The 16,921-nt window shown below is 37.4% G+C and overlaps 1 protein-coding gene across 1 annotated transcript in view; it reads right to left on the reverse strand.

Moving 5' to 3' along the window:
* Positions 1–16,921, reverse strand: part of LOC117385948 (phospholipid-transporting ATPase ABCA1-like) — a 260,381-nt gene that overhangs the window by 221,373 nt on the left and 22,087 nt on the right. Inside the window, exons 3-9 of the mRNA XM_055229034.1 lie at positions 13,697–13,790; positions 13,476–13,617; positions 13,273–13,397; positions 10,153–10,274; positions 8,200–8,397; positions 5,599–5,685; positions 5,301–5,511 (exon numbers count right to left, since the gene is read on the reverse strand). Of these exons, the coding sequence (XP_055085009.1) occupies positions 5,301–5,511; positions 5,599–5,685; positions 8,200–8,397; positions 10,153–10,274; positions 13,273–13,397; positions 13,476–13,617; positions 13,697–13,790 (979 nt within the window). The remainder of the gene's footprint in view (positions 1–5,300; positions 5,512–5,598; positions 5,686–8,199; positions 8,398–10,152; positions 10,275–13,272; positions 13,398–13,475; positions 13,618–13,696; positions 13,791–16,921) is intronic.

Genomic DNA, 16,921 nt, shown 5'->3' on the forward strand with positions numbered 1-16,921 from the left:
TGACCGGATGTACCCTACTCATACGTGATCTACTGACCACTGGAAAAATGTGCGGACTGAATGAGTTTCCACAAAAAGCGCTATTTAAATTTTATGTATTATTATTACCTAAATAAGTCTGAGAAACATTTTAAACCGGTATAACAAACCGTGTGATTGGTCTAGCCAGGTGTTTGTAATCACAAACACCTGGCTGTAATCAGGGCAGGCTTGTGTGATGTCACCAACTACTTAAATTTAGATCTAGGTGTTTTTTAACCAGAAAGCTGCAAATTTACCTAGTTTGCACTAAGTTTCCTAAAAGAAAAATAAGTAGGAAAAGTAGACAATGCTATTAAAACACCATGTACACAAAAAAGTGGATTTAGAACAGATAGTATATATTTTGAACGGGGAAGAGTCCTCAAAATGTTGCATAGAACAGGAAGCCGAAACCCATAAATAGGTCTACTAAAGCCGCGTTTGCTATGCTAAATATTCCTTCTTTACGTCATTCAAAGACACACTGGTGAGTCATAAGACAAAACAACTGATTCTGTGCTTGAGGCCGGATTCAGCTGCAGTCAAATAATTGCTCGGAGCCTCCAGTCTGCCCCTCAACTTACCTGGCAAATTTAATCAATTTGAGTCGCACCCGGGAGACCACCTCATCCCGGCTGCTGCCAGACAACACCGCAGATGCTAAGACGACCAATCAACAGCACTTTCCTGACATAATAAAAGATACTATAGCTGACAAGCAGATGTACATGCAAGAAGTAGGTTACATCTATGTTATATCTATATCTAAATACATACATGGGCCTTTCAAGTAGTTTCTCCATATCTGCAAAACAAGTATTCAGTCATTTCAAATCGTCAATGATCAGCTTGGGGTTTTATAACTGAAGAGGGCCACAGCCAATTCTGTCAGTAAGAAAAAAAAACATGTGGTTTGGTGCAGAGTTCAGACTTTGGAGGAAAACATTTGAAAACTTTTTGCATTAAATAGAAATTATTAAAGGGACGGTACAAGATGAGACACGAAAATTAGTTCTCAAGATGAGTCATTTTCATATATATTTAATCATTTGTACAGCTCATTTCACAATTATGAGCTTGTTTCACATTATGATAGATGTGTTTGAGTGCATAATGCTGATATTCTCAATTGACTTACCTGGTGCAATATTGAGAAAATAAATACATTTTTGAAAACGTATTAATGAATTTTATTTTGTATTTTTGCTATAACTGTGCCACTTGTTTACAGAATTACACAGCATCTCAAGAAATGTGACTCACCAGCTCTTAACCTTTTTTTGTCCGAACCAAACAAAATGCACAACAAAACCCCTCCCAGCCCTATCTAGTCAAAAATACACGAAGAAGAATCGCCCATGAGTACATCAAGTCTCCACTCAACACCGAACAAGAGACGTTGCGCTTAAATTTCCAATCCAAGGAAATAAAAAAAGACTAATTATTCAAAGAGACACATAAGGCAAATACTCGAAGGAAGAGGGGGGAGAGCGCGGTGACGATTAGTAAATGTTATGAGCAATATCGAGGGAGAGGTGCACCCGGCAAATAGGCCCATATAAATGAGAAGGACGACTGTTTTGACAACATAATAGGAAAAGCAGTGGGAGCAAATCTTAGGAACTGCAGTTAGATAAAAGTGCTCATAAAATAGTATGGTGCATAGTTTTGTTTTACTGTGCCAGAGGAACAGTTGGATGACTCCGTGAAATGCTCCGGAAGTTTCCTGGGATTAATTGGAGAGGAGGGACACTTCCAAAACCTTTTACAAAACTCTGTCTCTATTATGGCCACTTAACTATCCCTTTGAGTGCTTTCCCACTTACAAAGGACTTGTAATTGGCCATTAAACAGACATGCTGCATTTTCAACATTTATTTAACCGTACATACACCAACACAATGAGATGCCACAGCGTATCCAAAACAGCTATTAGCATGCTAACTGACGTGTTAGTGCGTATTTTGCATAGATGATAAAATGTTTTGGCTAATTCGAGCTGGCGTGAGCATGCAATTTCACTTCACAGTACAGGCTTACTTCCTGGGAATAGAAGAGCCTTATTAAAATGTAATTTTGTGCAGTTTTCTCTGAAGAACAGATAGTTAATGAAATAGGACGGCATAGGATTTAATGAGAACAACACTATAAGAACCCCACATAAGAAATTCTTGAGTAGTACAGTACAACATACTGCAACTGAATCTAAAACACTGTTGTCGCTATTATCAAATTGCAAAGGATGTAACTATTTAGATAACAGAATGCCCTCAGCGAAGAACAAAATATCCTGTCAAACATTACAAACATGCTCTGAAATTCATGGCATTTCTGGATTAGTTTATCAGTTCACATTTCAGTCTTCAGAATCCTACTTTTTTAAACATATAACACAAATAATCCTAATACATTTTAGGAAAAAATACAATTAAATATGTTTCCAAGATCTTGCAGAACAGCCACTCTATTCTATGTAATTCTATCAAATAATGTGTCCCAAAGATCACTTTTACAAGCTACAGAAGCTACAAACATCTGCAGACTAAAAACTAAAACAAAAAGTAGCTTATTCCCACGTGGGAATATCCTTTTTTACTCAACTCTAAAAATAAATTCCAGGGAAAATGATTAAAAGTTCTTTAGACCTGGAGGGAACAGGCTCATGTATCAACATCAGAGGCACAGTCTGGGCTCGTTCTTAACTATTCAGGTGGGTGATAATAATCCATTACCCTCCAGGGGGCGCCATAATCGGAAGCCAGATCAAGTGCGAAAATTGTAATTGTGTCCTGACATGATTATCTTTAGACAGTTCCTTGTGAATAGTGGCTCAGGAAGCTTCATGTGATAAGCCTTAAAGGGGCGGTACCCATTTTTTATTATTTTTTTTCCCATGTATTGGAGGAAAATGTGTCTTGCCCCCTGAGATATAGTGTATAAGCAACTCCCGGGGTCAAAACATATCCACTGTGTACTGTCTGCATCTAATTATATAGCTTTTTATTGTCCGAGTACTAGGAAGTGTGCAGTTACCATGCTAATTGTTGTTGTTTTTCACATTCTTTAAAAGGTAGTAAATAACAGGTACAGCACCTTTAATCAATAAACACAAGCCTAGACTGAACAGTTCATGCACTTTATTCAAGAATGTTATCTGCCTAGAATCCCAGTAAGGAAGCAGATGCATTCATATCAGGAACACACACCCAATCTTGGTTAAAAACTGAACAAAAATACTAACTTTCACAATTTACAATGTATAAAGTTCACATGACTCCCTGAGCCCCACACTCATCACTGTGGGAGCTGTTACTTAAAACAGCCGAGATGCTTTTAGATTGAATAAAATGCCTCTGTGCACTGCGCCGAGATATTTTAACTTTGACTGGTTACGCTAAGTCATTACAATACTGATGAATGCGCCGATGAGAGCTGATGTCACACTTCTTCACAAAATAGTTCGTATCAGTTCAACCAAAGTTATTTAATGGCATCATTTTAAGTTGGGGGAAGGAGCCATGTGTAATTTGCAAAAATCATGGCCATTTTATCACTGTATTATACCATAAAGAGAGAGATTTGATTGTGTGGGACTAGAGATTATTAATACTGATATATTAGTTGGCCGATATTTTGCATATCAGCTATTGACCTTAAATCTCCAACATAGGCTGATACTTAGCTTTGGTTGAACTCTTTAGTGGAGTATACACTTCTGTCTATAAATGTAACTACTGCTCGCTTATCAGTCTGCAGTGAGCCAGGGCTGTTGTCAAAGCCACAGAAATATTTCAGTTTATAAAAGTTTTAGTTTAAATATTCAATAATTTAGGGGAAATGTTCAAAATCTGACCTACCCATGGGTCTAGATTCATGATAAATTAGTACAAATTCCCTAACAATGAACAATTTAAAACTAAATATTACATTTTTTGAAAAGTACTCAAAATGTTGCATATAAACGATTATTAAAATGCATTAGTGGCACCAATGTATTCAGTTGTGTATGTCCTTGAACTGTATTAGATTTATGAGAAACAAAACAACTGAAAGCTTTTTACTCCATTTCACTTCTAGTACTGAGACAATCATGAGATCTTGTGTTAAAAGTTCCCATATCAAAGTTCAACAAACAAGTGAAAGATATTCAGGCAGACGATCAAGTACTCCCTTATAAATACATTTTATTCTGTGTTGTTCTCTTCTGACAGATAGTGGAAGCCAACCTACTTCTTCATAGTGTGTAAAGTGATGGGTTTTAAATTCATCACCTGTTATGAAACGAAGGGCTGAATGAAAGTTTATTTAAAGGTTCCAAAGTAGAGGCTGAAGTCTGCATCTGCATCTCCATAATTTAGTACAGAAAGAAAGGCTGCTTGAGCAATTTCTTTTCTGTAACTCAACGTGATACAAGATTTGTTTCTATAATAACATGATAACTTAGATTTTAAACTGTTACATAATCAAGCCAAAATGTCAAGGTAAAACCCAAGATATCCATAGGTGGGGACTCTTTCAATCATTAGTGTGTAAAGAGTTATAGATCGTACATATCTTAAATGTTTTTAGAGGAAAAAAAATCATATACTTGCTTCCAATGATCATTTATGATTTTTGAGAGAATTTTGGATTTCATTAAAATCTTTCTGTGCCCAGAGGAGCACTTGCATACAAAACAGAATTATCTGCAAATAAATGTATGAGTCTTTCTCTTAAACTGCAACCACTCGAATCAATAAATATAGTAAAAAGTAGCGGGCCTAAAATTTTGCCTTGGGGCATTGCATTGCTTGTAAGTTTGGAAGCAATTACATGTAGCAGTGTCAAATCCAAAATGCTTCAGACGCTTCGAGAGGATTTTATGATCTACTGAATCAAAAGCTTTAGTTAAGTCAATACACAGAGAAAAGCAATCTTGTTTGTCATCAAGGGCTGTGAAAATGTCATTTAAAACTTGTGTGGTTGCAGTGACAGTACTATGCCCTTTTCAGAAATCAGACTGATAAGACTTCAAAATGGAGCATTTATTTAAATAAATTGTAACTTGATTTGAAACAAACGTTTTTGGGTTTTTTTACTTTTGCAAGACAAGGCCATTTAGATATTGGCTGGGAATTATCAAAATATGTAACAGAAGCTTATTTAAATATGTATATGTGGTTGTTAGTAAAGGACAATATGATGATTTTACCAAATATTGTCACCATATTGCCAAGCTCTATTTCTGTGTATACCATACTTCAAAATATGTTGGCTATATGGCTTAAGTATAGTCTTACCTGAACCATTGTTTCCTGTGCTATTGCTTAGAATGGAGAAGAGATCCGACCCCGCCCTCACATCGCTGAATCGTGAGCTGGCGGTCCCATTGGTGGAGTTAAAGTTGGGCTGTTTTCCACACAAAAGCATCCCGCTACTACCAAACATGTCCTGTCGGAAATCCAACGACTCAGCAGCTCTGACACTGGGAGAATTCTGAAACTCTGTAAACTAAATACAGAAATGAGTACGTAAGTATGTTAATAAACTGCAAACATAACTCACAATAAAGTGCAAGAAGTTACTGTTGTTACGTACAGCCTCCAGTATCGGTAAAGCATTTTCTGTGGTGCGTTTAAACAGTCTATCTGTGGCCAGTGGATCCAGACTTGGGACTGATTGTGCCTGCAAAAAAACACAATTTAGACCCATTTTTGTTTCAACTTTACTACCTAAACGTCTTGTATGGATGGTAAAGTAGACACAAATTAAACTTGAATTACTGCAGAATAACCAGAAGTCTGTAAAAGGGTAGATTTAAATGAAAAATAAGTGTGCAGTGTAAGCTCTGGAAAGTGATATATTTTACAATCCATTTACTTTTTGTGTGATACTTGAACCTCAACCACAACATTACTTTATAACACAGTTAGAGTAGAAAAATCCTACTGTGAGATCTGACCTGCAACTTGGTCTGGTGGACATAGATAAGATTAATGTCATACTGTGGAACATTCACTGTTTAGCAATACCATCTGGCAGACCCTCCACAAGACAAGTTACACAGTGCACCTTTAAAGCATCAGACACATTGATTGAAATGTATACCTTTGTGAAATGGTTTAAAAAGAGAACTTAGGTTTATATCAACCCCAAACATCCCCTGTCCAAGATAAAAAATAAACTCTTAAACCCTGACTCCTCCTCTTGTCTGTTATCAAAACCATTCTGCGACCATCAAGCCTTAAGTGTGAAGATTTGACGTTCTTTCCCATCCATTGCTTGAGGCACAGGGGAATTTTTATTTTATTTTTTTCTCCGTAGCGTATCTTGTCTGCGCCATTTCTTCTCCTGTGTTTGAAAATGCCTGTGGGCTTAAATTGTTCAAATGCTCTCCTCTACGAACTTCCTGCCTTATCACTTATTTATTGGATTTTCTGTCCCATATATTTTCTCTCAAAGATAAACTCAAAGGAAAGTGCGGAGGCTTTCATCATCCCCAAAAGGGACTGGGAGATTTTCAAAGAAATTTGAGAAAACATTGGTTCTAATAAATAATTTGTAGCATTGTAGTAAAATAAATGTATGGTAAACAACATAAAATTATTTTTTGATCAAAACGATCAGAATGTATATGTAAAAATATTAAACAGTCACACTTATCCAGGGGTGTCAAACTCAATTTGGTTCATGTCAAATTTGCATAGATAAACAAAATATGTCTGTGTAACTGCATAATTTCTGATAAACTGACATTTTAACATGACATACATTTAAATTTACCTTGTCGTGGGCCACATAAAATGACATGGCGGGCCGCATTTGACCCTGGACCTTGAGTTTGACACGTGCACTTATCTGTTTCTTTTACAGTGGAGACAAAAATAGTGTTTAACTTTAATCTAGGGGTAATAATAGACTCAGACTTGAACTTTACCAGCCACAACAAATGAATAACATCTGCAGCTTTTTACGATTGCGAAAATTGCAAACATTACGAACATTGCAAAAATGTAAGATATACTGTCAAAACCAGACTTGGAGAGACTTATCCATGCATTTGTCTCCAGTAGGTTAGACTACTGTAACGACCTGCTCACTGGCCTCTCCAAACGAGCCTTAACACAGCTGCAGTACATCCAGAACACTGCTGCTAGGGGTCCTGACAAGAACCAGGAAGTATGAGTACGAGTCCTGTGCTCTGGCTCCTGTGGCTCAGAGAATAGACTTTAAAGGAACAAGTCTCTCCATGGATCAGCACCAAACTACATCTCGGACATGCTAGTACCATATGAACCATCTCGCACTCTGAGGACTTCAGGGACCGGCCTCCTGCTGGTGCCCAGAGTCACGACTAAACATGGAGAATCATCATTTCAGTGATTTATATGTATTGTGATTTTAATGTCTTTCTTATTGTGTAAAGCACTTTGAATTACTCTGTGTACACATTGTGCTATAAATGCATTGAGAGAGAGATTAGCAGTACTGTGTCTACCTCCAGTACTTCATTAACGTGAGGAAAATGTTTCATATTACTGTATAATTAGTGTAATACTCATGCAGTAAATTACATTGTGCAGTCACCTTTACATTTTCATATATAATTTCTCCATTGGTAGGATGTAGCAATAATAATTTATATGGAAGCTTTAAAGACACTCAGAGTGCTTCGAATTGCATTATTTATTCACGCTCCTTAGTCAGTACTGGGAAGGGACATAACAGAGCCACAGCTGCCCTGGAGTAGACTGACGGAAGTGAGGCTGTTAATCTCTGCATATTAGAGAGTTATAGAGTTCTTCTCTCAAAGGAGTAATAATGTCTACAGTAGTAACAGTAGTGATTAAAGTGGGACTAGTTTGTGTATCTTTACTGCAATTTGAGTGTAATATTTTTTCTAAAGTAAAAGTAGACGACTTTAACAGATGCAGGATCTATTAATTGATAAAAAGATTGATCATTTATTCATACAGTTTAATTAAAAGGTGTATAGTGGTGATATTTCTGCAGCCTTTCTCCTCAGCTCACTGCATTTGTTTTTCTAGAGTCTGAGGCAAACCGAAAACATGCTCTGATTTAATGGTGACAAGCTGCGGAGAATTCAAAAGCAGACTGGCAACGGCGCACCTTTTTCGCCCAAACATTTCATCTAAGTTTCAAAGTGTCCGACATATTTTGAGATGAGCTTGTTGTTACCTCGGATACCACTTTTCTTGGATTCAGGTTTCGCAGCAGTGCTAGTTGTGCGTTGATCAGTTGCTGCGGAGACAGGGAGCAGCTGACGTTTCGAAAGGCTTCTCTCTCGTCCGGGCGGCTAAATTGGATGTAGTCATCTAGACCAGTCCCGTCACACAAGACACGCTTCAGATTGTTAGAAGTTTGGATGTCCATTTTCTAAGGAATATAGAGGGTTGGCAAACAAAAAGGTACAGGCGAGTGAATTAGAGGGTTCGGTTATAGTATCAAAAAATGCTCTTCAAATACTAGGCCCCAGTAACACAGAGAGGGTAAAAATGATTGAAAATAATAATAATAATAATAATAAAGACAATAATAATAACAACAACAACAACAACAACAATAATAATAATAATAATAATAATAATAATAATAATAATAATAATAATAAATAATAATAATAATAATAATGCAGGTCACGGCAAAAAACAGTCAATAATGAAAGCCCTTGTCATTTTGTACTTGATGTTTAGCTCTAGATATTATATTTATATTAGTGGTACTTGGGTAATAGAACTATACGATGTACAATAATACACTATTTATTTTTGGTGAGTGATTTTCCGTTTAATTTGACCTCTGTGCTTCAACATTGGCACATCTCCCCATCCATTGGTCAGGTTTGTCATGCTCTGACAGGTGAGTGACAGGTGACTTTGTCCAATCATAGGTGCGCTATGTAACTTTTCTGAAGGAGAATCCACCTAATAATAACCTGCTCGTCTCTATGGAGATGGTTTGGCTATATCTAGAATGTTTCTCATTATGGTATAGCACAATTTGTACACAAAGTAATTCAAAGTGCTTTACAGAATAAGAAAGAGCAGTAGCAGTAGCAATAAATAAAATTTAAAAAAAATGCAATTTAATAAATGAAAGATAGGTAAGCATGATGCCACTGTGGAACATCCGAGACAAAGCAATAAAATCACCATAGAGACATGCATAACTCCCAATAGTTACATATTACACCGTGGGATGGCTTTAGTTATCTCCTGGTGAATAGGAGGATACTTAGAATGAAGCATCATCAAATGCGAATTGTGATCTATGCTCCAAGAAAATGGTGACACCCCCTTTACTTTCCACTGATGTTTACAAATACACATTACAGAGACATCATAATTATGTACACTGGGATTTACAAATGGGAACATTACTCTAACGTGTAGGCGACATAGGCACAGGGGCTGGTGTTTTTGTCAAGGGACAATGGGGCTGTTCATAATGAAGTCCACAGAGCCAACATTTGAATAGTACTAAGAAGCAGGTTCTATAAGTACCACAGGGAATGTGTCAAGTGTTATTCTCTACACTACAATACTAGGAATGTGAAATTCATATTTTAATCAAGATTTTAAATTGGCAATGATCAGTCTTTAATCCGGTCGACAGCCACTCCTCTGCCAGTAACAGCGTGCAGTTTGGAGCAGAGTTCAGAATAATTTTGGGATATTATATGGCAGTTTTTCAAATTTGGCATTATTGTTTATGTTTGGGAAAGTAAAAGTGAAAGCCATTTTTGCTTGGTATAATATTTTTATCCTGAATCAGTGCTGCTGACCTGAAAAATACTGGGCACACATAGTAGAGATAACCTTTAGCCAATGGTTTCAGTGCATTTTTACTATTCAAAATCTGTATATTTTGGGGATATATTGCCAAGCCCCAATACCAGGCCATAACATTCATGATTGACAGTTAATTTCACTCAAGTCAATGTATTATAAAGCCAACTGCGGTTCAGTCACACCATACTTAACATGCTATCACTGATTTGCTACACAAGTAAGTGCAAGTTGTTAGCCTATCGGGGCACATACCACTGGGACAAAGGCGCAGTGAAGGGAGCTGAATGAAGTCATTTGTATGCATTATATGGTGTCAGCAGATTTGTGAAAAGCTACTCACTGGATTGATCCTTGCGTTCAGCAGGCTTTGGATGACTTCTGGTGGAACAGACAGATCGTCTCTTAGGTATGTGGAAAAAGTCTCGTTCTCTCGCAGGATTGTATGCAGGATCACTGGCTGAGCTGAAGACAAGAACAATACAATTTAACTTCTCAGAACAAAGGCAACAACAACTGTGGGGCAAAGTCTATGGAAGAACTGCAGTGACTATTTTTTTCTTAAAGCGTTTGTGGTTGTCGTTGCCATTCCCTGTGTCAATAGAAATGGTTTTGCTTTGCCTGGAATGTTCCACAGTATGGCATTATTTGGGTATTCATTTTGCATTTATTCAATTTGTATTGCTAAAAAATTACTTGGAAAAACTTGCAGTAAGAGTTATGGTGAGCGGGCTTGCCTCACCATAGGTCTGTCATGTAACTTGGGTTGATGGAAGATATTTAATAGCATACGGAATGTTCCGGGAGGCAAAATTATCTCCATGGAGACAAGCAGGTGGCAGACCAGACCACCAAAAAGTTCCATAGTGTATTTTTTGGTTTTAATTCATCATAATTCATTGTTTAAATTCAATTCATTGAGATCATTGAACAAAGTTGCTGGGAAGGGAATGTCAATATATTTATTTTCAGGTTCCCAAGAATAATTAGAAACTTGAACTAGGCAACTTGCTAACCTTAGTCCTAAGAACAAGGTGCACATAGCACACAGGGTCGCCACACCACAGTTTGAGAAGCACTATATGTATACACTCAAAGCGCTTAACATTAAGGAATCCCCCAGTCAGTGGATCTGGTCGCTCAACCAATGATGTTTATGTCTGGAGCGGGATCGAACGGCCAAGCGTCGAATCAGTGGACAAACACTCAACCAACTGAGCTACTTTTACCATTAAATCCTAAACTGTTGATTAACTGTTGCTAAAACATGCTAGATACAGCCATTAGCTCTCGAGTGGAGAAGAGCTGAGAATAAGCCAATTGACTTCTCATTGCCTCCTCCGTCTGACAGAACAATGGCTTCTTATAAGAGGTCCATCTTCAAGTGTATTCATGCACTGTGGCTCCTCTCCGATCCAGTGCCGCGATAGAGACATTGTTTAATTAGATTAGTCGTTTGCAGATGTAATAAATGGAAATCAGTTCATTATTCGAACGAGGAAGTAGAAGTGGCTCTCGACTAAGTTATTCAAAGGGGAAATTGAATAGCATGCATTGTCTAGAATTAATTATTATTATCCGTCTTGGTATTGGTTTGCACACCTTCTGATCCAAACATGTGTTGTTATTACAGCTCTATTGAAGGTTGCGTTGTCGGATCATAGGTTCTTCCTCTTTCTAATTGAAGTGACCACCCTAGTCTTTTAATCAAGCTTTGGTGAAAACAAAAGAGGGCACAACAATCGCTTCTGCCATTCTAGTCTCCTGGTAGCTCTCTATCCCCTATTCACTGCAATGACCTTTAGTCTTCCAGCCACAGACAGAGATTCCCATTAATTATGCTTAGGTTTTGATCTTTGATGGATTTAATCTTGTATATTACTCGCCAACGACCCCGAATATGCAAATCAACTCCGAGGCAACTGTCCAACAGCGCCCGCCGACCAACCACCAACCCGGCCCCTCCCCTTTGTGCTACTTTGCAAATTAAACTCCATATGAAAATCTGAATATCATCAGATTAAATTAGGCTAATGCAAAACAGCAGCTTATCAAGACAAACTATCTGTCAGTCCGAACGGCGAATTGCACCATAAATAATTCCTACGGCATTGTTTTGGAGAAATAAAAGGGGAATAACAAATCGTCAGACTTGTCATCGACGTGAAGGGGATACTTTTGTTGATGGAGAGCACTTAACGAAGATGTAGCAAAGGGGGACATTACAATAGTGCGGCGTTTACAATAACAATTATTGCCGAAGCATGACTCAGCTGCGATATGACAAGTAAGAAAACTCTTTGACCCCGTTTCCTTTATGAGGTCGTTGTCCTTTTGCTTTATGTTTATCATTTTACGACAGTATTCCAAAAGAAGTACCAGTTACATCTCGAAACATTTAAAGCAACACCGTGCAGCTTTCTGGAGATGGCTTATCTACTGGATAATTCCTTGGAAATAGGAAGTAAAGACAACACTTCTGAACATGGAGATAGATATGTTTTTGTCATACTGTGGAATTTTATAGCTAAAGGAACAACATTTCCATAGAAACAAGTCATGTAAGAGTCAGATTTGAGCAGATTTTTTTCTTTTTTCAGTGTAACAAACATGTTTTTATTTTAGTTACTTTAGGGTAAAAAAAAGTTACGTGGTGAGACTTTGCTATCCAACTTTGACATCACGTTGGCTAGTTGTCTTAAATAAGCGGTACAACTTTACGCTAAAGCTACACATTTCAGGGTTGGCTGAAAGAAAGACCATCACACATTCCTCCTGTGATGAACATAAGAACTTAAGTTTGATTTAGTTGTTGGTTGATCATGGTTTAGTCTTTAGGTAGACTTGGTTTGTTTCTGTTCTGGTTTATTCACAGTCCAGCCCAAGTTTAGTTTCAGGTATGGGATGTGTAAATGCAGTGTAAAAGCCTGGAAAAACCTTGGCATACGCAACAGGATCAGAATCACATGTAATTCAAACATTAAAAACAAAAATGTCAACCTTGTGACATTGAACAGTGTGATACCTTAAAATCCAGGACATAAGAGCTGTCAGATTTATGTAAATTAGGGATTGAACCAGAGGCATGTTTATTCTAGCCGCGTGCGCTTTCACCTCTCGCCTCACATCAAAAGTGATACTAATGTTTGGGCTTTTCTGGGTAGTTAAAGGTTAAGCTAAGTGAAATGCAACTTTTATGCAGTTTATGTTTTAGATTTAAAGGCGCTGTACCTGATTCTTGAGTCTTAAAAAGTGAAAAGTTAATTTACCTTATACAGTAGATGTATTTTTACCTCAAGAGCTGCTTAAACAATATATCTTTACTACGGCAAGACACATTTTGCTCAAAAATCGGGTACAGGACTCTTTTGAATATGTTTTTAATCCCGAATGAGTATGGCTAGACTGGACCGTACTGGACAGTCTTTATGCAATTATTAATGATAATTGAATAAAGTCGCACCATTGTTAGAAGTTTGAAGCAGTAGAGAATTCCACTGGACCATGTCATCAGCCAGAACCTTCACTTTACTCAGAACGGACCTGTTCACCAAAAGATGCTGCAGCTCAATCAGGACACCAGCGATACTGAAACAAACACAAATACCATTCCATTTTCAATTTACTCAATCTGCAGTACATTTTTACACAAGAACTAAGACTCACATGGAATTATTGAAGTTGTTGACCTGTCCCGGAGCCTCCCCTGGTGTTGGGGAGTTTACGCAGGGATTTTCAATGTTACATACGATCCCCTGTATCCATGGCAACACTCCAGCTGATGGCATAGGCTTATTTGGGTAGTGACCTGAAAGGAAAACAAAAAAAATAAATTATCAGTATGTTATATGCGCCAGCATTTATAATTATTCTATTGCGTTACTTACATTGGTCTTTGTGAATTGGCTCGGTAGTGGAGCGTACCCACACTAGTATGACGAAGAGGAAGAGTGGCCATACAATTTCAATTACAAGTCGCAACTAGGAAAAAAAAATTATTAAAACACAAATTTTAAATATTCATTCTTCTTTTACACAGGAACCAAAATGCTTACTCCAAACTCAAGAGGTCAAATGGGTAATATACATACCGTATCAATAAATTACACGGACAATGGATTGATACTTTGAAGCTGGGGTACCGGACTTTAAATGTGTAAATTGTGTATACTGTAAAAGCAACAATTTAAGTGCAGCAGTCTCATTTTGTCACAATCTGCTGCTAATAATAACATATTTGTATTTCTTATTAACCTGAAAATAAGTGCAGAAAGCCGCGCTCTGATTGGCTGCTCTCCATAGATCTGACCTGTAACTTGACATTGTGACACCTGCTTGTGTATCACCCTACTGGGAAACATTCTAGTCAAAACAATACCTTCTCCATAGAGACAAGGAGGTGTTATACAATGTGGGGAAGCAGGCCTGATGTGGTCAAAGTAGGAGGCAAATTCAGAAAAGTCCCATTTGACAATATTTATTTGAAGCACCATGGTAAACTGTGGACAATAAAATAATACATCCATCCATCCATCCATTTTCTTCCGCTTATCCGGAGCCGGGTCGCGGGGGCAGCAGTCTAAGCAGGGACTCCCAGACTTCCCTCACCCCGGAAATACATATTTAAAATAATACATATTTACTACTACAAAAAAAAAAAAAACTGTGCTCAACATAACAAAGCAAAACAAATTAAGAAACTAAGGAGAAAACATATGTGTACCTGGCTATGCTGATGTCTCCCTGACATCTGATTGGCCCTGCTTATATACCCCCTACACAGGAAGCACCTCCCCCCGGTATACGCCATATTCTTACACGTACTGTGGGTATAACATTAGCTGTATCTCTTGCTCAAATAGCTCTCTGGGCCCAAGTCCCTTAACTAAAAAAGTGTTTAAAATTTAACTATAAACACTTAAAACAGGGCTGTCAAACACATTTTCCCCCGAGGGCCACATCAGCAAAATGGTTTCCATCAAACGGCCAGATGTAATGTAAAATAAATACAACTACTTGCAACTTGTTAATTAACTGTTTCTGAAAGTATTGCTTTTGCATTTCCATAGATGTAAAAAAAAAAAAAAAAAAAAATGGCTGTGTAACTGTATCTCCTGACATTTTAAGACAGTCATACCTTTTAATTTACCTTGTTGCGGGCCACATAAAATGATGTGGTGGGCCGCATTTGGCCCACAGGCCTTGAGTTTGACTCATGTGACTTAAAACATTGAAACAAAATACATAAGACATTGACCCAATAGAAACAAACAAACTTAAACCAGTTCTCCCCTCCACATGGTCCAGCCCACGACCACACTCAAGCCTATAAACATGGCCGACATAGGACACGCCCCTTCTTTGTCTGGACCATGTGGAGATTCAGGTAAGTGGATGAATGTATTGAACTAAATTGACTAAATATAACCAAATCAAATCTTTAAAGTAACAAGTGGTTGTCACATACAACCATCAGAAAAGTTACACTGAACACCTTTAAAGATATATATGTGAGAGTTTTGTGCTTTACTTATGAAAACCCAAAATATATTCTTTTTTGTGTTACGTGCTAGAAAAATCTGATGAATTGAATGGGACACTTTGGAAATGTAATTGACTAATTAGTGTTAGGTTTTGTTTATACTTTGAAACACGTTCAGAACATCTCAGAGGATTGGTACTATTGGAATACAGTTACGTGGAGTTCAAAACCTCGCAGTTCCCAGTACAAAAGAGCCGGTTCCTCTGAGTGTTACCGATGTGACTTGCACCTTGCTTTAGTGGCAGAGCTAGTATAATACCAGCTTGCAGCCTTGGTCCCATGCGACACAGCATGCTTCTTTTTATTTGAACCCCAAGGAATAGAGTGCACATAGATTTGAATGGGTGCCCTCAAAGCTTTATTTGGTTGCTAGGTTATTTCTCCCATTTCCCTGCTGCTGGCCTTGAGTGATATTCTAGCTTTTTTTGTTGTTGTTGCAAGTCGCAAATTCTTGTTTTCATGTCATTTTTTCACAAATTCTTAGGAAGGGATGCCACAATATCAAATTTTAGTGCTACTACGATTATCATGAGAAGAAATCACAACATTTATTGGAATTTTTGGCAACATGTCCAAAAAGCCGTGAGATTGTTAAATCGCTTTCATTCCCACGGTCTAACGGAGCACCATTCCTCTATACCAGGGGTGTCAAACATATTTTCACCAAGGGCCACATTAGCAAACTGGCTGCCATCAAAGGGCCAGAGGTAAAATAAACGTAGCTGCTTTTTAAACTTGTTAATTAACTGTTTCTGTATTTATTACTTATTCAAGTTACAAATATTGCATATGCGTTTGCAAAGATGTAAAAATATGACTGTGTAACTGCGTATCTCCTGATAAAATGACATTTAAAGACCATCATACCTTTTAATTTACCCTGTTGAGGGCCACATAAAATGATGTGGAGGGCAAGTAAATGTGACATAAACAGCCAAATTAAAGGTGCACTATGTACATTTTCTGGTGGAGGGGTAAATACTTAGCTTGTCTCTATTGTAGATGTTGGTACAATGAGGTTCAGTTGGTCTTCTGATATATTAAAAAAAAAAAATTAAAATAAAATATGTAGATATTTCCACGTTATGGTATTAAACTAATCTAAACTAAACAATCAGGCCAAGTTACAAGTCAGATCTGTGGAGAAGTGACCTTGTTTATAGTAAGAATGCACAGTTTTCCAATCATTTGAGCATTAAAAACACTGCAATAAAATAAAAACAAGACACTAGATCAATTTAATCCCAAACATTGGAACATTAAAGGCAGATCAAAAAAATCCAAATGGAGTCAAACAACTGGCAGACCCCCTAACAGAAAAGTTACATAGTGCAGCTTTAAAAAGGGCTTTACATTTAGGTTTAGATTGGAATTACTCATTTTCACTTTTGAAATTGTCATGGTTATTCTTACGGTTAATCGAAAGTCCTATCCTTAGGTTTATCAAACTAAAATAACATCCAAGACCCAAGGTATAAGATGTGACATTAAAAGAAAGGGCATCCAAACAAATTTAATTAAGCTCATTTTGCTTGTTTGGGAGTAGGGTTTTCTTAAAGGATGACTTTTA

The sequence above is a fragment of the Periophthalmus magnuspinnatus genome, chromosome 18 (genome assembly GCF_009829125.3).
Source record: "Periophthalmus magnuspinnatus isolate fPerMag1 chromosome 18, fPerMag1.2.pri, whole genome shotgun sequence".
Classification (NCBI taxonomy): Eukaryota; Metazoa; Chordata; class Actinopteri; order Gobiiformes; family Gobiidae; genus Periophthalmus; species Periophthalmus magnuspinnatus.